Source organism: Eschrichtius robustus, chromosome 6 (genome assembly GCF_028021215.1).
Source record: "Eschrichtius robustus isolate mEscRob2 chromosome 6, mEscRob2.pri, whole genome shotgun sequence".
Taxonomy (NCBI): domain Eukaryota; kingdom Metazoa; phylum Chordata; class Mammalia; order Artiodactyla; family Eschrichtiidae; genus Eschrichtius; species Eschrichtius robustus.
The window spans coordinates 75320577-75345947 of record NC_090829.1 but is presented as its reverse complement, the minus strand read 5'-3'; the positions used below and the strand labels follow the sequence as shown (position 1 = coordinate 75345947).

Genomic DNA, 25371 nt, shown 5'->3' with positions numbered 1-25371 from the left:
CTATCTGGCAGCCAGAGGGAGCAGAAGGGGGTTGACTGGCAGAATGCATTAAAAAAAAAACATGATCCAACTATGTCTACAAGAGACACAGTTCAGAGTCAAGGATACAAGTAGGTTGAACGTAAAAGGATTAAAAGCATGTACCATGAAAATAGGACTCAAAAGAGAGCTGGAACAGTTATACTAACATCAGACAAAATAGACTTTAAGACAAAAATTGTTACTAGAGACATTTTATAATGAAGAAATGGTCAATCCACCAAGAAGACATAACAATTATAAACATGTATGTGCCTTACAAAAGAACCCCCAAATACATGAAGCAAAAATAAATTCTAAATGGATTAAAGCTATGAACATAAAAAATTCAAATAATAATTTACCAGAAGAAATTTAGAAGAATATTTGTATAATCTTTGTAGGGCAGAAGAAACTTTCTTAAGCAATAAAAAAGATTAATAATATAAAAATTTAAAACTTTTCTGTATGGGAAAAAATATGACAAATAAAAAGATAACTAAATGGGAGAAAACAATCTCATTTTGGGGAATCTATCTTGCACAAATAAAAGCACTACTACAAAAGTGTTATATTTATTATAGAAAATTATAATGGACATCAATTTTTTTCCCCCTATAACCTGTATCATTTTTTTCTGGCTTTTTCCTAGATTACTTCTACCACTGACCCTATGAATCTCTCATTCTCACCAATAAAACAGAATATAAAGAGGCTATTTTTTCCCACCATTATTTTATGAAGATTTTACACATTTATTCAAAGAATTATATGGTGAACACCTGCATACCCAGTAACCATTACTTAGATTCTACACTTAACACTTTTATTTGTTGTATTATATATCTATTCATCTACCCATGCCTTAGAAAGATTATTCTTAATTCCTTTTCTTTTTCCGTGGCAAGGCAATGTTTAAACACAGTGAACAAAGCCAACAAGAAAATAATCAGTTTTTACCTCATTAATAACCCCAATATCCTCTTCATCATTCACATTTCAAGATTAATGGTTTCTCCAAAAAAATAGGTTAGGGCCAAATCTGACTCTTTCTATGTCTAACACCTGAATTTCTTATTACTCTATTATCTCCATTTATACTGTAAGATTTTCTGCTTTTGAGGAATATCCCGAATGTAAGAAAGCACTGCAAATTATCAGCTTAACAATGGTTCTTGTGTGTAGGAATCTCTCTCCTCCTTATGTACATCACTACGTAGATGTTGCCTATCTCACTATTTATATGTTTCCCATAAAGACCACAATTCTTAGGAAAGACCAGACTTCTCCCATACCACCAAACGAACACAATCTAGGAAGTAAAACATGTATTTCTACATTAGAATTGTCTCTTCACATATACTCTAAAAAAATACTATGATGAATAAAGTACTATCTGTTTTAATATTTATTTACTTCTAGCTACCTAAACGGAGATCTTCGTGTGAGAATTAATTTTGTATTCTACATCCATATACCACTACTCTGATAAAGATATGGAAGAGCGTCAGCACCCCAAGAAGGTTTCCTTATGCCCCGTCTCAATCTGTTCAACTTGTATGGCATTTAATAGCCTGCGGCTTCAAGTAAAACTACTAATCTGTCTTTTATCGTTGACTGTTTTAAAACTCCATACAACTGAACTATGACTTTTTTTTTTTTTTGGCTGCCTTGGGTCTTTGTTGCTGTGCACGGGCTTTCTCCAGTTGCGGCAAGTGGGGGCTACTCTTCATTGTGGTGCGCGGGCTTCTCATTGCGGTGGCTTCTCCTGTTGTGGAGCGTGGGCTCTAGGCGCACGGGCTTCAGTAGTTGTGGCACACGGGCTCAGTAGTTGTGGCTCACGGGCTTTAGAGCACAGGCTCAGTAGCTGTGGCACACTGGCTTAGTTGCTCTGCAGCATGAGGGATCTTCCCAGACCAGGGATCGAACCCGTGTCCCCTACCCGTGTCCCCTGCATTGGCAGGTGGATTCTTTTTTTTTTTTTTAATTTTTTTTATTTATTTATTTATTTATTTATTTATTTATTTATTTATTTATTTATTTATTTATGGCTGTGTTGGGTGTTCGTTTCTGTGCGAGGGCTTTCTCTAGTTGTGGCGAGCGGGGGCCACTCTTTTTTTTTTTTTTTTGTAATGACTGTAGTAATCAGTTTATTACACAGATTAATCATTCTTGAACGTACAGGCTCCAGAGGAGCAATTGGGTCTTTAAATATACACAAGTATTTCCATCGAATGAATTTTCACCCTTACATCCAGATAGACCTAAGCAGTTAAAAACATAAGAAAAATACGAGCTATTAGCTATGTATTAACTGAGAAACCACATACAAACCAAAGAATATGGAAGAGAGAAAGAGGGGCTGAAGGACGAAGGTTGACGGGTGGGGAGATGTAAAAGAGTTGGAAACAAAGCCCATCACACTTTACTAATAGCTCCAATCCATTTAAATGTTGACCAGTTAAACTTAGACCTTAAAATACAGGATGTAGGTAGAGTTTAATCTGATTGGTCATAACTTTCACCTAAGACGTTAAGTCCTTCGGAATAAAATGAATACAGAAACAGCTTCATGTTCTTCACCTTGCTTTTCATAACTGTTTTGAGTTTAATGGGATTTCACTTAAAAAACAATCTCCTACAGGTCAGTGGAGCTTTTCTTCCCCATCCAAGCACACACCATACCCACCACCCCTCACTCTGCCGTTATCCAAATTTAAGTCAATAAGGAAAGCTTCTAGTCTCACACCTAGGTTATACCTGGAGAACTGGCTTGTCACACACACACTTCTCTGCTAGGAGGCAATGTTGGTACAGAAGTACAGTATTTCTAGTTTGTTGTTCCAAGTATGTACAACACGCAGCACTGCTGTATCAGGTAAACATGTGCACAGGGGAAGATGAGGCGTGGGCTCATAGAAAGCAGTCAAATGGAAATCAAAAGGACTTTCTCTTTCAGAGTTCCCCTATCTTTATTTGTAGAGGTTATCCAATAATTTCTTTAATTACATCGCATACTTCTGAGTCCATTCCCGAGCTATTCTGTTGTACTTTTCTCTATCTGTTTTGTAGATCCGAGCAATCTCAGGCACTAAAGGATCATCTGGATTGGGATCACACAACAGAGAACAGATGGACAAAAGTACTTTTGAAATAGTTAGTGCTGGAGACCACTGTGACCGTAGAATATCAAGACAAATGCTGCCATTACTGTTAATATTTGGATGATAAATTCTTGTTGTAAACGCAACCTTAGGTGGTTTGAAGGGGTAATCTGTTGGGAAATGAATTGTCAAGAAAAATACTCCACCCTGATAGGGACTGTCATTTGGCCCCATTATTGTAGCTTGCCAATGGAACATATCATCTCCAACGGGACCTGCTGAACACTGTGCTGGGGGGTCCCGCGCCAGGTCGTTCAATTCCTTGTGGATTCTCTTCAGAGCCATCGTGGGAGGCGGGTGGAGGCGGCCCCCGGGGCGGGAACAGGGGCAGGGGAGGGACGGGGAAGGGGCGAGGGGGCGCGAGGCCGCCTCGGTGATCGCGGGTCGGCCGGAGAAGATGGGGAGTTCCGGAGCGCGGGTCCGGCGGGACGGACTTGGGGCCGTGGCCCACTCGGCTCCTGAGCCTCCCGCAGGGGTGACCGCATCACCCGGCGGCGGCCCCTTTATGCGCTGCCGCCCGAGCCGCCGCCGCCGCCACCACGGTAGCTGCCTCTTCCTTCTAGGCCGGGGGCCACTCTTCATCGCGGTGCGCGGGCCTCTCACTATCGCGGCCTCTCTTGTTGAGGAGCACAGGCTCCAGACGCGCAGGCTCAGTAGTTGTGGCTCCCGGGCCTAGTTGCTCCGCGGCATGTGGGATCTTCCCAGACCAGGGCTCGAACCCGTGTCCCTTGCACTGGCAGGCAGATTCTCAACCACTGCGCCACCAGGGAAGCCCGGCAGGTGGATTCTTAACCACCACGCCACCAGGGAAGTCCCTGGACTACAACTTCTTTTATTGAACCTTGTAACTGTGATAGTCATACACTTTATTGCATGCAGCAGTAATGTGTTCTTTGTAGTGCCTTGTAAGTTTTTGGTTATAGGAATATATCACGATTTATTAATCCATTCTTCTATTGATGGACCTTTAGGTGGTTTCCATTTTTTGTTTATTAATAACAAAACTGCCATGAACATTCATTTACATGTCTTTTTGTGGACATGTGCTCTTAATTTAGAGATTTATTTTTTATATAAATGCATGCAAATGGTTATAGTTCTGTGACTGATATTCTATATAAAATTCTTGATAATTTTTTTTTTTAGTAATTCTTGGTATTATTTCTTTTAGGCCCTGAACCTCTAGGTCACTGTTAATATGATGTGCTAAATAAAATACCAGTTAACATGTAAATATTGCCATGTACAGGCAATAATTATTAAAAAACCAAACTATAACCAACCCATATTTTCCCATGGCCTGACTCTTCTATAAAGTAATACAAGCTACAGAGTGGTGCAAAAGAGCTCTGCTTGGCAAAGAGTCCTGGCTCTTTGGATAAGTCACTTAAGTTTTCTCCATCTCAATTGTTTCATCTGTAAAATGAAAAGGTGAAGCTAAATGAACTCTTTTTTTTTTTTCATTGGAGTATAATTGTTTTATAATGTTGTGTTAGTTTCTGCTGTACAACGAAGTGAATCAGCTATGTGTATACATATATCCCATCCCTCTTGGACCTCCCTCCCACCCTGCACCCCCATCCCATCCATCTAGGTCATCACAGAGCACTGAGCTGAGCTCCCTGTGCTATACAGCAGGTTCCCACTAGCTAGCTATTTTACACATGGTAGTGTATACATGTCAATCCTAATCTCCCAATTCATCCCACCCTTATATCCTATCTTGTTTTAATAAGATAGGACATACAATCTTCTTAGGCTAGCCATAAAGCCACTATTATTTATGGAACTTAACATGCTATGATTCTCAGATTCTAGTCTTAGCACTCTCCTAAAAGAGAAGAACAAGAACAAAAAAAAACAAATACCTATAGTTAAAAGGTGGGAGACCATCTGCAAATCTTGAAGTTAGAGGATTTCCATCTTTATCATGGTAGAATGCAAATAGCCCAGCAGAGAAACCCTGTAAGAAAAAGTTCAAAATGTCTTACAGTGAAAAATATCAAATCTGATTATAGATATCACAACATGCCACTATCAAAAGAGAACACTGATACAACCACATAAAAGCGTCAGGCCAATACTTCTACAGGAACTTGTCATATACTGGAATTGGACTGAAATTAAGTGTTTCATATTATGAATTTTAAATTTCAATTACTTGAGATAATTCTAAGTGAGGAAACCAAAAGTAATAGTAATAGAGACATTCTTTGGTTGGTATAGATAATGCATTTATTTGTTTAAAGACGTGTTTATCATAGTTGGTCCTCTTCACATGAACTTACTAACAAACTCTACAATTGCAACCAGGTAATGTTACTATTAACAATTAACAATACAGTTTAGAGCAGGGGGGTGTGCTCGTAAGATCACTCATAAAAATTCCAAGTCTTTGATACCAAAGTCCATATTTAATATATATCTATATCTAAAATAAAAAAGACTATAAATGTGTGTTTATGTGGGGGGGTGTATACTTCGGAAAAAAGACTGGAAACATATATCGAAATGTTAGCTGTGGTTCTTTTGGTGGTAGAGTAATGTGTAAAATCATCTGTATTTCTAAAAGTTTTTTACAATGTGAATTTGTGTGTTTTTGGTTTTTTTTTTAAATAAATTTATTTATTTATTTATTTATTGGCTGTGTTGGGTCTTCGTTTCTGTGCGTGGGCTTCCTCTAGTTGCGGCGAGCGGGGGCCATTCTTCATCACGGTGCGTGGGCCTCTCACTATCGCGGCCTCTCCTGTTGCGGAGCACAGGCTCCAGACGCGCAGGCTAAGCAATTGTGGCTCACGGGCCCAGCTGCTCCGTGGCATGTGGGATCTTCCCAGACCAGGGCTCGAACCCGTGTCCCCTGCATTGGCAGGCGGATTCTCAACCACTGCACCACCAGGGAAGCCCCAATTTGTGTGTTTATAATCACATTTTTAGACAGTATTTTTAAGAAGTCTTCTGTTTTAATAAGATAGTAGCTACTTCACATAAAGGTATTCAAATTCCCATTCTCTATCCCCTCTCCCAAATAAGATGAGAAAATGGGCCAAAAAAAAAAAAATTACTGACATTTGATATCTCCTATTTCATTAGTGAGATTTCTTTTCTTACTTTCTTTCCTAACCTAATAACTAAAACAAAGTGCTTTTGTAACTACTAATTTAAGTATGTTTATACATTGAGACTATGCTATAGTTTATATCCAAATAACTAACAATCACAAATGATCACTTAATTAATCAATTTCTTTGGCAAATGTCTTTGCTTACATAACCATGGCCTGTGTCATTCAAGGCTTGCCAAAATGATTAATGGAATCCAGAGTATTCTTTTATTCCTACATTTCTTCTTTTTTAATCTCTGAAGATGCAAAGAACATTTAATGGAGTCAGGTAAGAAAATCTAAACAGTTTTTAATATACAATTCACTGAGGTTATATAAAGCTTAAAATAGTATGCTGTGCCTCATCTTTCATAATATTCTAAATACACATTTTTTTCCACAATATCAATTTGAAAATTTTTCTAAGCACTCACATTTCAGAAGGCTTATCTGGTATTGAAAGAATCAGGAATGACTGTATTGATAGCGAGAGCATATATAACTTTATAGGGAATAAGTGTATTTGTTAAACATTTAATTCTTACCATCCTCCAGGATGGTTCTTGAGACAAACTAATATTTTAAATTTCCTAGGTTTTTACAATTTTTTAAATAATTCAAATACACAAAAAAGTTAAAAAATCTAATAGAAACTTATGTATACTCTTTAAGAGGATTTAAGATATTAGTTTTGCCATATTTTCTTCAGACTTTTTTTTTAAAAGAAATAAAACACTGCAGAATAAATATCGTTAAAGGCCCATTACCTTCACCCTTTCTCTTCCCACTTTTCCCAGAGGTAATCACTACCTTAAAGTCAATGTACATAGTAACTCTCACACATGCTTTTATATTCAATGGTGTCTGACTTTAATTTGAGACTCCCTGATTGCTAAAGTAAATGTGAATATGTTCTCATATACTTCTTGGCCAACTGGACCTTTTCTTTTGTGACCTGCCTGTTCATAACCTAATTTACCTCATGTCTGGGACCTCTGCATTCATGTTCACTTATATACTGCACTTAAAACCTGCTGTTTTTTTCTGGTTCTCTCAACATCAAGTATCTATTGTTTTTGGAGCTTAAAGCTTAAAATGTTACTTAGAATGATGCTTGTCTTTCATCACAATAGCAGGTTTGACTTACTTTTTTAATAAAAGGAAAAGAGATGATTCATTTTAGAATCTCCTTACTTGACGAACAGAAGTGCTATCTGGATACACTAGAGTTTCACTGAATTATCCAAGGTATTTGCTGATTTAAAGACTGAGGTCATACATAATAGCTCACGAAATAAGACTAATAAATGATAGCCACTAATTTTATTATACCTTACTATGTAGAGCATGGTGCTAAGCCATTTATGTTTCATCTTATTTAATCCTCAAGAAAAAAATCCATTGTAGTATGTACTACTATCTTCATTTTATAGATGAAACAGAGGCTTACAAAGGCTAAATAATTTGTAGTAGATCCCAAAGATTTTTAGCAGTAAAGCTAAGGAGATTCGCACCTAGATCTGCATGATCCATTCTCTCCCTCTCTCTTTTTTTTAATAATGTACTCTATAGTGGGTGCTACCATTTTTTTTTAATTTTTGTTTTTTATAAGTTTATTTATTTATTTTTGGCTGTGTTGGGTCTTCGTTGCCGCATGGCGGCTTTCTCTAGTTGCGGTGAGCGGGGGCTACTCTTTGTTGTGGTGCGCAGGCTTCTCATTGCGGTGGCTTATCTCGTTGCGGAGCACCTGCTCTAGGCACGTGGGCTTCAGTAGTTGTGGCATGTGGGCTCAGTAGTTGCGGCTCGCGGGCTCTAGGGCACAGGCTCAGTAGTTGTGGTGCACAGGCTTAGTTGCTCCATGGCATGTGGGATCTTCCCAGACCAGGGATTGAACCCATGTCCCCTGCACTGGCAGGCAGATTCTTAACCACTGCACCATCAGGGAAGTCCCATTCTCTCTCTTAATCACTGCATTTTACTCCCATCTGTTTTCTAAACATATGAATGACATCAGGAGGACATTTCCTAGGTTTTAGGCAACTTTATTTAATTCCCCAGACATGTAAAAGTTTACTACTTTGGACCAATTGGGGAAAAGCAAAGTTCTGAATCAGTTAGTATATATAAAATTCAGAAAGTCTAAATAGACCAAGAAGACTTTTAGAAATGAGATCTCTGTAAGAGATAAGATCTGTAATTAGCATATCAGCTATCATTTTAGATGAAAGTGAATTTTTTTTAATTACTAAGTTTTTTCTTAAGAAGCTTAATCATTTTTTCAGAACTCCTATTTGCCCAATAGATTTACTTGTTTAATTATTTTAGGTAGTATAACTCAACCGAGCCACTATCCTAATCATTAAAAATTGTCTACTGGCAGAGGTCTAATCAACTAGGTTTTACTGAACATGATCTAAGATGCCACGTAATCTTAAATTTTAACATATACATCAAAATGAGAGTATAATCAGAAAATCAAGGCATGAAGGAGAGAACAATAGTTAACAGCAAAATTTACCAGGGCATGAATAATCTCATGTTTCACTGTGGACAGCATCCCAACAAACTCCTGAGGCTGGGTAGAGATCATATTTGGACACAGGTTAGCATATCCTGCAATTGGCCTGTTAAAACAGACATTAAATGTTTAATTATATTCCAGGACAATATGTATTATACTTATTAACCTATATTTTTCTATCAAAAACTGATCAAGGTCAGAAAAATCTTTGTGAAATATCAAATGTCATTTTATAACATAACATCTAACTTTCACTATCTTTTACTTTCAAGACATATACCTGTGTTTTCCTATGACATGGCTAATCAACACCTGTTCCCACAAGAGGATAGAGTCAGTTAATTATACTTCAGTGTGAATTTGTAAAGTATGTCAATATGTACCAAAAAAGGGAATGAACTAAAAAATTTAAATTATAACACTATTTTACTTGCAAAATTCATTTCTGACTTCAGCATTTCACTATATATATAGGCACAGGGACAGACAAGTAGGTAGAGAGGAAAAGTAGGTACAAAATAGGACAATAAGCAAATCATTCAGGTTGCTGCAAGTTGCTGAACCTTCTGATTTCCATTTCACTATCCCCTTTCTCTTGTCCCAATAATGCCTTCATTAACATAAAAAAATTTTTTAAAAATTTATTTATTTAATTTATTTATTTTTGGCTGTGTTGGGTCTTTGTTGCTGTGCATGGGCTTTCTTCTAGTGTGGTGAGCGGGGACTACTCTTCGCTTTGGTGCGCAGGCTTCCACTGTGGTGGCTTCTCTTGTTGCAGAGCACGGGCTCTAGGCGCGCGGGCTTCAGTAGTTGTGGCACACAGGCTCTAGAGCACAGGCTCAGTAGTTGTGGGGCACGGGTTTAGTCGCTCTGCGGCATGTGGGATCTTCCCGGACCAGGGCTTGAACCCATGTCCCCTGCATTGGCAGGCGGATTCTTAACCACTGCCACCAGGGAAGCCCAACATAAAGTTTTTTAGCTTCCTATTATCTTCTTTCATACAGTATTCTATACCTTCTAGAATCTACAGAATTCTATATCTCTTTCTGAGCCTAGAACTTGAGAGTCCAAGAGCTGACAAGGACCCACAGTAATTCAATCAGTTTTACCATGCACCCACCTGCCTTTCAAAAGCTGTGACAAACAGTAAGGAACCCCAAGGTATTTCTCCCAACACTACCTCAACATTTTACCATAGAAATACCACAAACCTCCCCAAATGGTGATGGCCTATTTACAGAGTAACATTTGCCTTATTTAGTTAAAAAAACATACAGTGCACTTTCTTCATACTTGAAAACAACAGACTTACACTTAGAAAAGTATGAGTATAATTCACTCACCAAAATATTGCCACGGTGACCTCTAAGATATAAAATAAACGTCACTATCAGGCTTAAACCCTGTCAGGGACTTCCTACTGCATTTAGAATGAAACAGCACTGTCTACTTCTCCCTCCAATGCATCCCCTAAAGCTCTCATCCTCAAACACAGTTTCCACTGGAGTGGCTTCTAACAGCAACAGGTAGACACAGCATTTTCCTAACATAAGCTCTTTCTCCAGCTCTTTATTTGGCTGAAGCCTATCGATTTTCAGGTTATATCTAAAGTTTCACTTTTTCAAAGAGGCCTTTTTTGCCCAGTTGATCTAAATTATGTTTCCCCCTTTTGTTCTCTTTAATGTTGCAACACCCTGTCTTTTTCTACAAAGTATTTATCATATTTGAAGTCACATGTCTATTTGTATCAGTATTTAACTAATATCTGACTCCCTCTGTAATTTGTAAGTTCCATGAGACAGGTACACGTGTCTATTTTGTTCACCTAGTCTGCTGGCAACATATTAAGCGCTCAAATATTTATGGAATGAATTAACGCAATATAGCAGTTTTGAAGGAAAGTTTCATTTCTATCAAAAAGATTCAAAAAGAACAACTTAAGATATTGCTCTTCTAACATCAACATTCTCCTCATAAGAAAACAAAATCTTCCCCAGGTATGAGAATACATACATGAGTAGCTTCAGATTCACTGACACGAGGAACATTTATTCTTTCAGCTAGTCATTCATACCTAAAGCGAACCAAATGTTCAAGTGCCTTAAAGAAACATAATAGCAGTACAATGAAAGTGAGATGCATCTCTGGGCTATGGGATTCTCATCTATGTGATAACTCCTATGTTGGATTCTCTCCCAAAAGACAATTAGATACTTTAAGTACTTTCAGTATTATCAGATGCTGAAAGGAGTTGAACTAATCTAGGCCCATCTCAACATGGGATTTTATATCCCTCTCCCTACTTCCCCAGGGAAGCCATTCTGTTCCTAATACATAAGGTTCACTTTAACATGTCTTTTGTTTAAAAAAGTAATAAAAGCTCATTGGAAAAAGCTATATATCCAAACATATAGAAATGTATGAAGAAAAAAGTAAAAATTCCCTATTTTACAAACTGCCGCCACTAAATTCCACTATCACAGGTAACTGCTATCAACAATTGGGGTGCTTTATTTTTTAGAGTAACCAGCCATCCTGGTTTGCCTAGGACTGAGGGATTTCCCGGGATATGGGACTTTTAGGGCTAAAACAAGGGTACTCCCGAGAAAACTGGGATAGCTGGTAATCCTAATTATTTTTGACTTTTACCTTAGCACATTCAAGTCCATACAGATTTTTAAAACAAGTATGAAATCGTATTATGTACACTGTTTTGCAATGTTCTTCTGACACTTAACAGTATATTAAAAATGAGATTGTGTGTGTGCACAATCCATATGGTTTAGGTCAAATTCAGATAAAGAACCATGATTTTGCAGCACTGCTATTATGAAGGTATATTTCTCAAAGACATCTACTTTAAGAAGTATCTCATTTTATCAAGTAACTTGTCATTCATTTAGCACTTCAAATGCCATTATTTCCTTGATATTGAGACACCAGTAATTATAAAATATCATAAATTTAATGACAGCTTCTCAGGAAAAAAGGAACACTCTATTAAATACATATATTTTTTTACTAAACAATAGTACATATACATCTGCAAAACCATATAGCACTTCCTTCTTCAGTAATATATTAAATATTTGACTCGATGCATTCTCAACATTCAGAAGCTAAAGATTTTTGAGTTTATTTCATGGATCAACAATTACATAGTAACATGCTAACAGACTGCTTTCATAATCCATGATGCCGATTTTGACCTCCTTACCACCTTCAGTATTGACAGTATAATTCTGAAGCATATATTAGTGTTTCCTTTGTATTGGCTACTTGGTCCTACTAATAATTTCATTTTTTCCTTAAATTAATTAGATATCAATAGAAGTGAAACAGCTCTTTAAAGTCAGCTAGTATTTTGATAGGTAGATGAATGTTCAGGAACTCAGCAATGGTCCTTACATTCACTGGACCATTGAATGTGGTCACATTAACTCTCCTAGATTTGAAAATGTCACATACAAACTATACTGAGACATACCAGTTTCTACTGCCTTTAACTGATTTGTCTGGTGTGTGACAGGCAATCTTCTGTATACATAACAACTTTATTTCAAGGCTGCTTCACTGAGAAAAATTTTTTGAAATATTTTGTACATAAAAAAGAGGACTCTTTTTTTTTTTTTTTTTTTTTGGCCAAGCGGCATGTGGGATCTTAGTCCAACCAGGGACTGACCTGGCTCCTCCTGCAGTGGAAGTGCGGAGACTTAACCACTGGACCGCCAGGGAAGTTCCGGGACTCTAAACCTTTTACAGACAATTAAGCTAAGTGAAGGACATAATGATATGACAATTAGATGAAGAGTTATTTTGAACATCTTACAGTTTAGCACAGAAGTGCTAAAATTAAGGCTCAAATTGTTTCCTTAGAGAGGTGCCATCACTTTCAAAGAAAATTCTATTGACAGTAGACTTTTCCTTTGGAATTGGTACTTATATTACCATGTGCATAGCAGTCGTATAACCTGGTTCCCCCACCACACCCCAATCCAGGCTGTATGCCATTTCTTACTACTGGAGGTAATCTGGCAAATGCAAACTTCTTGTACTCTCAACACTTAGAATATGGTTTAAGAGTTCTTATTTTAGATCTTAGGAAATAAGTCTCAGGGGAAAGTTTACCTGTCCATTTTTGCTTCCTGCTGACAATAGGCTGCATAAGAGATGATGTTTTCATGGCTGCACCTCTCAGTGGCCAGAGCACCAACATAAAGAACAAAGTCTGCATCCCGGACTCCCTCTTGGTCTGGCACACCCACTGCTCCACAGGGCCACTTACCCCCACAGCAGACTCTGCATTGCTATGCCCATGGGGGACAACAACAGAAAAACAGACCAGAGATGAGGTTAGCTATCAGGACTTTTAATTTATAATGAATCCAGACTCTAAATATGTATGATTTAATTTTTATTTATTATCCTTCAGCTTTTATCAAAATCCATACCTCTCTCTACTCAATTCCTATCTCTAATTTTAAATTTATTTTATTAAAATTTCTACTTTATATACTATAATCATAAATGTATAATATTAAATAAAAGAAACAATTGCTATTTATAAAGGGCATCCAACCAGGGTACAAAAAAGACAGCAATAGAAAAGGTTTTATTAAACCCTGAAACTAGGTGAAAATTACAAGGGACCTTCTTGTACACATTTTTTTTAGCAATTTCCCGTGAATCTATAGTTACTTCAAAACTAATTAATAAAAAACTTTATTTACTGGAAGTATTTTCCTATTATAAGTAATTCATGTATCTTGTTAAAAATTCAGATAATACAAAAGTATATAAGGTAAAAAGTTAAAGTCATCTTGTAATATTACCTTTGTTTCTAGTTTTCTAAGCAAACTTTGCCCTTTTAACATACTTTTTTTAGAGAACTTCTTCTATCAAAGTTCCTAAACAATCATAATCTCCAAATTATATATAGGAAAATCAGTAAATGGTGTTTTTTTTAAGGCGTAAGTGATGCTTGTAGAGAGAGAAAAGACAGAAATTCTCATTTCATTACATTGTTTACCCTTGTTTCTCTAATACATGTATTTATAATTTTAAAATTCAATTACTTTAATCTATTAATAGTTGATATTAAGAAAAGCTGTGATTTAATAGCATTCTTTCAAATGATCTCTCATTCCCAAGAAGATAAGTAGAAAGCAGAATTTGAAAAAGCCAAAAGAATAAAAACAAAAATACCTTAGAAAAAAAGCAAAGAAATGTGCCTTAAAATGTCTAGGAAATATCTCTAAATGTCTTAGGAAAAGAGATAAATATGTAATTAACAAGTTGTTTTAATTTTTAAACATGTTCCCAAAACCCTCTATGCTTTCAAGAAATTTGATAAAAAAAATGGAAGCTGAGTAAGTTAGCTGTATTAGTGCCAATACACAGGGTTCTAAAAGCCTTTAGTGAGCTTCAAATACTCTGAGAAAAAAATTATAAAGTAAACTTCAACTATATGCTTAATTTTGCTTACAAAGTCAATGTTTAATAATGTATTCATTTTCTAAAAGTAATGAGAGAACACAGCTCAGTAGAGAAAAGCAGCTAAAGCAATAATCATATTTTCCAAAATATAGCTATAAATAAATTGGCTTTCTGGTTTATGCATTTAAAATTTTTATATTTTTTCTGATACAAATAATAGATGCTTAATATGAAAAATTAGAACATTACAAAAATGTTTAAGTTACCAAATAAAAGCCCCCCATAATCCAACTCAATGAAAACCATTAAAATTTTAATGTCTCCAGATTTTTTAATATACATATACCTCCAGATTACTTCATAATTTTTTATATGTGTATATACACTTTTTTTTATTTTTTATGCTTTTATTTCAGCTTTATTGAAAGCTGAATAATTGATGATAATTTTTAATTTTTAAATGAAATAGACTAACTACCCATACTGATTTACAACTTTTTTTTTTCCATTTAAAAGCTTAACTATCTTTCCAAATCAGTATATAAAGATCTATTTCGTTATTTTTTTTTTTTTAATATTTGTGTATTTATTTTGGCTGCACCGGATCTTAGTTGTAGCATGCAGACTCTTAGTTGCGGCATGCATATGGGATCTAGTTCCCCAACCAGGGATTGAACCTGGGCCCCCTGCATTGGGAGCACAGAGTCTTACCCGCTGGACCACCAGGGGAGTCCTTCTACTTCATTCTTTAACAGCTGTGTAGTGCTCCATTATGTGGTTATGCCATAACTTAACTAATATTAATATAGGCATATTTATAGTTTTGCAAAGAATATCCTTGAACATATATTACATAGTTATAAGTATTTTTATGGAATACATTTCCAGGTTGGGTTAAAGCATACACATTATTTTTATTTGAAGAGATAATGTTAAATTGCCCTTTAAAAATTCTGAGGTATATAGTTGCTAAAAGATGTTTTGGAGGGCAAAGATAAAGTCCTAAGCAGAAATGATTCAGCAGCCCCAGAGATTAATTGAAAAAAGAAAAAAATAATTAAATTCACTTGAAAACCAATGAAAGAATAAAATCAGCACACCTAACTGTGATTACTTTTGGTAGAGAATGAAGCTTTTGAACTTAAGTCTGTAAAATCTTCTTAGTGACAATCACAGAATGAAAATCTGTCATAAGTTTATCCTAAAGAATAAGAACATTGCTAAGAGCAGGGTGAAATACCTGGAGGTGCTCCTCAGGCACTATAACGGGGCCACATTTTGTATGCTCTGCACATTCCTCAGTACAGCATCTATGGTGATCATTTTCCTTCCGCAGGTATTGGTATTGGTTTGTTGCACATTGTCTTCAGTTCATTTGTATATCAAAGTTCAATTACAAAAAAAAAAATAAAGATGAGTTCACAGCAGTTAAAACATTATAAAAAAACTAGTAGCTGCTATATTTAGTTCATTTACAATAGTTACTATTTTAGTTAGAAAAGTAGTCTAAGAAAGAATTTTGGTTCCGTGGCAAATCCTTCTGATCTGGGTTTTCAAACACTCAAATACTTCAAAAGCCAATACTGTACACATGAAGGAGGAAGGAAGGGGATATGGGAAAAAGGGTACAACTACACCCAAGGAAAAGGTCCAGTGGGTCACCTCATAATGGAAAATCGGGGAAAGAATGATTACCCAACAGATGCTCTTTTATTCTTTTTAAATATCTTACAGTTTGGTCTCCAGGAACCAGCATAATAAAATACTCCAGTATAAATCTCACAATTTGCCATACTGACAGAATGGGGAGGGCAGAGTACTAAACAACTGAAGAAAATGACCTGTGTGTAATGTGACATACCTGCTAAGTAATATGGTGCCCGCAGGTCTACGAACCTGAAAAGTCTTCTCTAAATAAGAAACAGCTTGTGGAAAAAGTTTGGTCTAAATAAAAGTTGGAAAAAAAAAACAGTCAGAATTACAGCTAAAAGATAAACTATATTTAAAACAAGTAAGCATAGGATATTAACGACTAAGGCGAAAGAAGGAAAAAGCCTTATAATTCTGGAATATAGGTACTAGTCAAAGGTTGTGTGACTAGGGCTGGGGAAAGACTGAGTCTAGGAGCAAAGGAATTTCCTCATTTTCTAGTTTAGTTTGGAGGAAAGAACACCAGAAAGTTCCTTCCCTACCCCATTTAAATAGAATACTATAAAATATAAATTGCAACTATTAATCTTACTTTAAATTTGAGACTGATTTAGATTATTCCAACATGAAGGTAGTTTATGTTAAGAAAATCTTATATTTAGAAGATCTACTTTAGCCTCACCCATTTCTGTGGCCCATAATGAATTGGCTTAATGTGTGTGTGTGCCTCTGTAACAGTTAAAAAACTTATGAGGCTAGCACCTCTATAAATGACCTTGGCATTTCATACTATCAGACCAATTAATCTTCAGGAGAATGAGCATTTCCACCAAGAGAATAGTGTTCTCAATGTTTTTAAAACATCGTCTTTTTCATCCTATCCTAAGCATGCTCTGTTCCCCTAAAACTTAAGAGGACAAGTAAAAAAATGAGAATGATTTAATATCAAATTATAAAATGAGAAGACTAACTTAATATCAAATATGAACAAAGTTTTAGTGAGTGCATCACAAAAACACCTTGGTGATAATGAGAAATACATTCACTACCAACACCTTTTATTCAGTCATTCACAGAATAGTCATGTGTAAGTTTTTCATTACTGAAGTAAAATTTACATACAATAAAATGCACCATTTTAAGTGTCCAATTCAAGCTATGAGTATTTACTACATACCTTTACAAGGTGTCTTTTCTCAGGGAGCAACCTGAAAATGATGACATAAAACATAAAGATTGTCACGCTGAGGGCAAACCACTGTCTCATTTTTGTTCAGAATACAACTGGCAGGAGTCCCAAGGAATGCTTTGTGGAAGCATGCCATATCAGTCCCTCTAAATCTCAGTGAGCATTTTAGAGTTGATCACATACTATCTCATTCATTTGGGAAGTTAAAGACAGGGAAAGACATCAGCTACTCCCAATAGCTCTTCATAAACTACTACAGATTCATAATTTATCTCTTTTCTGGACACCCTCTTACTCTAAAATAAAAATTAGGCTATATCATCTCTCTGGTTAATAATTTTGTAAATGTTCTTATTATTGTATATATTAGTATTTTGTCTTATTGTTCCTCCAAGTACTTAAGTGCCTTCCAGGTCTGTTATTGACCACATAAGTAGATATACACTGGTGTGTTTAAATTATTCATGATGTATAGATTTAAATCATATCCCATGGCCTTCATCTTTCTAAACTAAAAAGCATATTTAGCTTAATTCCATTTTGAGGGTGCATTAGCATCTAGTTCCATTTATGGAACTCCAGGTAACAGATGAAAATATTTTCAATAGTTTGATTCTTTTTTTTTTTTTTTTTTAATAGTTTGATTCTTAATAAAAAAGATGACAAATAATGGTGTACTTACTCTTCAATACTTTTATCGTAGACAGTCTTGATTCTTAAATGTTCATTAACATCTCTCTTTACAACATGATTTGCCTTAAGATGGACCTTATTTATGACCTGAAAAAAAGGAACAGATTTGAAAAAAATGTATAGATTAGCTAATTGAGGTCCCAACTTAAAATCAGTAAACTAAATTTCAAGTGTAATACCCAGAAAAAGTACAAGAACTAAATAAATTGAGAGACAGTTCATGCTCATGGATAGGAAGACTCAATATTATCAAGATGTCAGTTCTTCCCAACTTCATCTATAGATTCAATGCGATCCCAATCAAAATCCCAGCAAGTTATGTTGTGCATATCAACAAACTAATTCCAAAGTTTATACGGATGGCAAAAGACCAAGAATAGCCAACAAAATGTTGAAGAAAAAAACAAAGTTGGAAGACTGACACTACCTGACTTCAAGATTTACTATAAAGTTACATTATCAAGACAGTGTGGTACTGGCAAAAGAAAAAACAAATAGACCAATGGAACAGAACAGAGAGCCCAGAAATAGGCTCACATAAGTACATTCAACTGATCTTTGACAAAGGAAAAAAGGCAATACAATGGAACAAAGATGGTCTTTTCAACAAATGGTGCTGAAACAACTGGATATTCACATGGGAAAAAAAAATGAATCTGGAGACAGACCTTACATCTTTCAGAAAAATTAACTCAAAATGGATTATAGACCTAAAATGTAAAACACAAAACTATATAAAACTCTTAGAAGATACCACAGGAGAAAAACCAGATGTCCTTGGATACAGTGATGACTTTTTAGATACAGCACTAAAGGTATGATCCATGAATGAAATAATTGATAATTTCAACTTTATTAAAATTAAAAACTTCTGCTCAATGAAGGTTAACATCAAGAGAATAAGAAGACAAGCCACAGACTGGGAGAAAATATTTGCAAAAGACAAATCTGATAAAGGACTATTATCCAAAATATACAAAGAACTCTTAAAACTCAACAGTAAGAAAATGAGAGACTTCCCTGGCGGTCCAGTGGTTAAGACTCTGCGCTTCCAATGCAGAGGGCCCAGGTTCGATCCCTTTTCGGGGAACTAAGATCCCACATGCCATGCCCAGCGCGGCCAAAAGAAAGAAAAAGAAAATGAACAACCCAAGTAAAACATGGGCCGAAAACCTTAATAGACACCTCACCAGAGAAGGTATATGGATGGCAAGTAAACATACGAAGAGACGTTTCACAATATATGTCATCAGGGAAATGCAAATTAAAACAACAAGATATCACTATACACCTATTAGAATGGCCAAAATCTGGAACACATACGATACCAAATGCTGCCAAGGATGTGGAGCAACAGAACTCTCATTCATTGCTGGTGGGAATGCAAAATGTACAGCTACTTTGGAAGACGGTTTGGCAGCTTCTTACAAAACTAAACATACTTTTACCATAACCACCCAGCAATCATGCTCTTTGGTATTTATTTACACAAATGAGTTAAAAACTTATTTCCAAACAAAAACCTGTTCATGATGTTTATAGCAGCTTTATTCATAATTGCTACAACTTAGAAGCAGCCAAGATGTTCTTCAAGAGGTGAGTGTATAAATAAACAGTGGTACATCCAGACAATGGAATATTATTCAGAGCTAAAAAGATGAGCTATTAAGCCAGGAAAAGCCATGGAGGAACCTTAAATGCATATCAGTAAGTGAAATAAGCCAATCTGAAAAGGTTACATACTATATGATTCCAACTATATGACATTCTGGAAAAGGCAAAACTATGGACACAGTAAAAAGACCAGTGTTTGCCAGGGATGGAGGGGTGGGGGATTAATAGAGCACAGAGGATTTTGAGGGCAGTGGAACTGCCCTGTATGATACTGTAATGATAGCTACATGTCGTTATACATCTGTCCAAACCCATAGAATGTACAACACGAAGAGTAAATCCTAATGTAAACTATGGACTTTGGGTGACTATGATATGTCAATATAGTTTCATCAATTATAACAAAAGTACCACTCTGGCTGGGGATGTTGATAATAGGGGAGTCTATGCATGTGGGGAGGAACAGAGTATTTGGGAAATCTCTGTACCTTCTTCACAATTTTGCAGTGAATCTAAAACTGCTTTTAAAAAATAGTCTTTAAGGGCTTCCCTGGTGGTGCAGTGGTTAAGAATCTGCCTGCCAATGCAGGGGACACAGGTTTGAGCCCTGGTCCGGGAAGATCCCACATGCCGCGGAGCAGCTAAGCCCGTGCGCCACAACTACTGAGCCTGCACTCCAGAGCCCGCAAGCCACAACTACTGAACTCACATGCCACAACTACTGAAGCCCATGTGCCTAGAGCCCATGCTCCACGACAAGAGAAGCCACCGCAATGAGAAGCCTGCGCACCTCAACGAAGAGTAGCCCTCACTCGCCATGACTAGAGAAAGCCTGCGCGCAGCAACGAAGACCCAACACAGCCAAAATAAATAAATAAATAAAAAATAGTCTTTAATTAAAAAAAAATGAAGATGAGAAGACAATGGAACAAATAGTTAAAGTGCTAAAAGAAAGATGTTCAATACTGAAGTCTATCTCCAATGAAACTACCCTTCAAAAATGAAGAGGAAATAAAGATATTTCAGATAAACAAAAACTGAGAGAATTCATCACCAGCAGACCTCCACTAACGGAAGTTCTTCATGGTAATGGAAATGACACTAGAGGGTAACTTGGATCTTGTCTCAGTTCAGGCTGCTATAACAGAATACCATAAACTGGGTGGCTAACAAACAACAGAAATTTACTTCTTACAGTTCTGGAAGTTGACAAGTCCAAGATCAAGGCGCCAGAAGACTGGGTGCCTGGTGAAGGCCCACCTTCTTGTTTCTTAAGGCCATAGTCTGGTTGTACCCTCTGGCAGAAGGGGCAAGGAGCTCTTTCATAAGGGTATTAATCTCATTCATAAGGGTTCTGCCCTCATGACCTAATCATCTACCAAAGACCCCATCTCCTAACCATTATATTGAGAGTTAGGCTTTCAACATATGAATTTTGGGGGAACACAAACATTCAGTATATACAAGATCTGTAGGAAGGAATGTGGACAAGTGGAAATGATAGATAAGTAAATACAAAAGTCTATTGTGTAGAAAACAGTTAACATAGCAGGCCTAACACTACTATCTTTAGAAAGACCTGCTTGCAAGTTTGACCTTTCACTGGTCCCGGAATTTGAATGGTAAACAGTCCCTACACTGACATAAAACTTCCCTAAGCAATAAGGCAGTCTCATTGTGCCCAAGCTGTTAATAGAAATAATACAGTTTATGCTGAACATCTGTTTACTTCTCAGAGTCAGGAATGTTAGTGACTGAAACTGTGCCTACATGACCAATCTCCAATAAAAACCCTGGACTCCTAGACTCAGACGAGCTTCCCTGTAGACAATTTGTGCTTGTTCTTACAAGTTACTGCTAAACAGATTAAGCATGTCCTATGTGACTCCACTAGGAGAGGACTCTTGGAAATGTCAACAAAAATTCAACTAACAATCAAGTTAAGAAGAGAAAAGTGTATTTAATTTGGGCCAAACTGAGGATTATAACCTGGGAGACAGACTCTCAGAAGTTCTGAGAACTGTTATGCCTGTTAGAAGTCAAAGGCACAGTCATATACATTCTCAAGACAAAGAATCATACATCAAAATGACATACTGATATTTTACATAAAGTTCACCGAAGATATATAGTCCAGGTAAGCACGTACAAAGGCAAAGAGAACAGTAAGTCACTACGGCCCCCTACAGAGTTGGGAAAGAATGGTATTCTTTTAAGAAATTACATTGCTAGTGCCAGAAGAAAGGGAAAAAAATTGATCTTTACGGTCCAGCAGGCATTCCCATCTTTGAGGAGGTCTGTTTAATGTGTAATTCAGATGCACATAAGGAGGGAGGGAGGAGGCCCAAACGGACACAGAGACAGAACTTTATGTTTAAATTTTCTTGTCCTGCCTTAAAATACACATTTTATTTCATCAGAAGCTTGTGTCCGGTTTCCTTCAGTTTTTGCTCCAGGAGCCTTTTCTTTTCACTGATTGTGCTTGATATGTATCCTTTCACTGTAATAAATCTTAGCTGTGAGTACAACTATATGCTGAGTCCTGTGAGTCCTTCCAGCAAATCACCAAACCTGGGGTGGTTTGGAGACGTTCAACAGAATTATACACATATTTCTTTTCTTCTTTTCATTTCTTTAGAGACATTAACTGTTTAAAACTAAAATTATAAAATTGCAATTGTGAGATTTATAATATATGTAGAGTTATTATATATTACGGTAATAGCAAAAGGACAAGGAAATAGTGACACTATACTGTTGAAAAGTTCCCATATTTAACATGGCTATAAACTTTAAGTAGAAGTCATAAATTCAAGATACATATTATAATCAATAGAGCAAACATTCAAAAATATATTGCATTTTATTGTTGGTTAATTACACCTCAATTTAAAAAGTAAAGCAATGAGATATAGCTAAAAAGTAAACAAAGGAATTAAAATAGAATACTAAAAAACAGAAGGCACAGGCAGTCAAGTGAAACAAAGAAAAAAAACAGCTAAACTGCCAATCCAAACCCAACCATGTCAAAAATCACATTAAATGTAAACATTAAATGTAAAAGGACTGAACATTCTTGTTAGAAAGCAGAGACTGTCAGACTAGACAGAGCAAGATGCAACTATTTGCTATCTATAAGAAGCCCATTTTAACTATAAAGACACAGAAATTGAGAGTATAAGGATGGAAAACCACACATCATGTAAAGACTAATCAAAAGAAAGCCAGAGTGGCTATATTAGTATTAGACAAAGTATATTTCAAAACAAGGAGTATTAATTACCAGGAATAAAGAGAGGGCAGTATGTAATGCTAAATGGGTCAATTCACCAAAAAAATAACAATGTAAAATGTGTAAACACCTAACAGCAGAGCTGCAAAATACGTGAAGCAAAAACTAAAAACTGAAAGGAGAAATAAACAAATCCACAATTATAGCTGGTGACTTCAACATTCCTATCTCAGTAATCAACACAAGTAGACAGAAAATCAGTGAGGACATGGGAGACCTGAGCACTACAACTAACTTGACCTAAATGACATTTATAGAACCACCTGCCCCAACATCAGCAGAATGTACATTCTTCTCAAGTACACACAGAACGTTAACCTGGCTAGATTTTTGGCTATAAAACATTTTTTACTATAAAACAATCCTTAAGTAATACAAAAAAACTGAAATCATACAAAGGATGTTTGCTATCCATAACTAAATTAAACTAAAATGCAATTAGGGAAAGATAACTGGGAAATCTCCAAATATTAGAAAATCAAACAACATTTTTTTTTTTTTTTTGTGCTGCACCACGAGGCCTTCGGGACCTTAGTTCCCGGACCAGGGATTCACTGTGCCCCCTGTAGTGAAAGCTTGGAGTCATAACCGCCAGGGAATTCCCGAACAACAAACTTTTAAATTATTCTTAGGTTGAAGATGAAGTCACAAAGGAGATCAGAAAATATTTTTAATTGAATGATAATAAGATTACAAGCAATTAATATTTGTGTGATGTAATTAGTGATTAGAAATTTATAACTTTAAATACTTATATTAGAAAAAATAATCTCAAACTAATGACCTAAGCTTCCACCTTAAGAAACTAGAAAATGAAGGGCAAATTAAACTCAAAGAAAGCAGAAGAAAGTAAATAATAAAGAACAGAAATCAATTAAATGGAAAACAGAAAAATGATAGAGAAAAATCAATGAAACCAAGAGGCGGTTCTTTGAGAAGATCAATACAATTGATATATCTCTAAGCAGACTAAGAGAGATGATACCAATTACCAATATCAAGAATGAAACAGGGCATATCACTGTAGACTTTACAGACTGTGATACTGTGATTTATAATAAAATATATATATTTGGTCTTTGCCCCATTTTTGGAATTTCCTAAGACCTCTGGAATTTCCTAAATGATAAAAGTGATCAGGTGTCTTTTGTCATGTTAATGAGGTAACTTTTGGAAGCACCTAAGGGTGGAGACTGGTTACCAGTAGAGCCAAGCATGTGAATAGAAGATTGGAATTTTCAGTCCTTCCCACCCCCTCTAACCTCTGAGGAGAGGAGAGGGGCTGGAGATCAAGTTCAACCACCAATGCCCAATGATTTAATCAATTATATCTATGTAATGCCTACCTAAAACCCAAACGGATGGGGTTTGGAGAGCTTCCAGGGTGGTGAACACGTGGAGATTCCGGGAGAGTGACATGCTCAGAAAGCACAGAAGCTCTGTGCCCTTTCTCCATATGTTGCCCTATACCATCTCTTCCATCTGACTGTTCTTGAGCTACATCCTCGTATAATAAACCAGTAATCTAGTAAGTAAAAATTTTCTCTGAGCTCTGTGAACCTCTTTAACAAATTAATCAAAACCAAAGAGGGGGTTGTTGGAACTTCCGATAGCTGGTTGGTCAGAAGCACAGGTAACGACCTGGACTTACACTGGATCAAATAGGGGAGAAGGGGCAATGCTGTAGGTCTGAACTCTTAACCTGTGTAATCTGATGCTATCTCTGGGTAGACAGTGTCAGAACTGACATGAATTGTGGGACACTCACCTGGTGTTGGAGGGTGGTTTGGTGATGTGTGGAAAACCCTTGACACATTAGAACTGGTAACTCAGAACCCTTTACAGACATTTAAAAGATCAAATGGGAACATTAAGAAAACTGTATTTCCGGGCTTCCCTGGTGGCGCAGTGGTTGAGAATCCGCCTGCCAATGCAGGGGACACGGGTTCGAGCCCTGGTCTGGGAAGATCCCACATGCCGCGGAGCAACTGGGCCCGTGAGCCACAATTACTGAGCCTGCGCGTCTGGAGCCTGTGCTGCGCAACAAGAGAGGCCGCGATAGTGAGAGGCCCGCGCACCGCGATGAAGAGTGGCCCCCACTCGCCGCAACTGGAGAAAGCCCTCACACAGAAACGAAGACCCAACACAGCCAAAAATAAAAATAATAAATAAATAATAAATAAAAAAATTAAAAAAAAAAAAAAAAAAAACAACACAATACTTTAAAAAAAAAAAAAAAAAAAAAAAAAAAAAAAAAAAAAAAAAAAAAAAAGAAAACTGTATTTCCATAAATTTGGCAACTCTGATGAAATGAAATTCTTTGAAAGATATGACTTACCGAAACACAATCAAGAAGAAATAGATAACCTGAATAGTCCAATATCTATTAAAGAAAATAAGTTCATAGTTTATAACACTCCAATAAAGAAAATTCCAGGCTGAGATACCTCCACTCATGAATTCTACTAAACATTTAAGGAAAAAACAATACTGCTTGTATACAAACTCTTTCTGAAAGTAGAAGAGGAAGAAATATTTCCCAATTCATTCTATAAGGTCAGCATTACCCTAATACCAATCCCAACAAAGCTACAGAAGGCAAAAAAACCAAGTACAAACCAATATCCTTAATGAATACATATGCAAAATCATCAAAAAAACACTAGCAAATGAAATCCAGCAAAATGTAAAAAG

The 25371-nt window shown here is 36.3% G+C and overlaps 2 protein-coding genes across 4 annotated transcripts in view; both read right to left on the bottom strand.

The window, feature by feature from the left end:
• LMLN (leishmanolysin like peptidase) overlaps positions 1–25371 on the bottom strand; it is a 96683-nt gene that overhangs the window by 58492 nt on the left and 12820 nt on the right. For all 3 annotated transcript variants that reach the window (XM_068546571.1, XM_068546570.1, XM_068546572.1), the window contains exons 2-8: positions 17761–17858; positions 17067–17097; positions 16101–16183; positions 15480–15603; positions 12932–13110; positions 8801–8906; positions 5051–5145 (exon numbers count right to left, since the gene is read on the bottom strand). In XM_068546571.1, coding sequence (XP_068402672.1) covers positions 5051–5145; positions 8801–8906; positions 12932–13110; positions 15480–15603; positions 16101–16183; positions 17067–17097; positions 17761–17858 — 716 coding nt within the window. The remainder of the gene's footprint in view (positions 1–5050; positions 5146–8800; positions 8907–12931; positions 13111–15479; positions 15604–16100; positions 16184–17066; positions 17098–17760; positions 17859–25371) is intronic.
• Positions 2588–3705, bottom strand: LOC137766381 (ubiquitin-conjugating enzyme E2 D2). The gene has a single exon (XM_068546569.1). It carries the CDS (start codon positions 3465–3467, stop codon positions 3024–3026), a length of 444 nt encoding a protein of 147 aa, XP_068402670.1. The 5' UTR covers positions 3468–3705; the 3' UTR covers positions 2588–3023.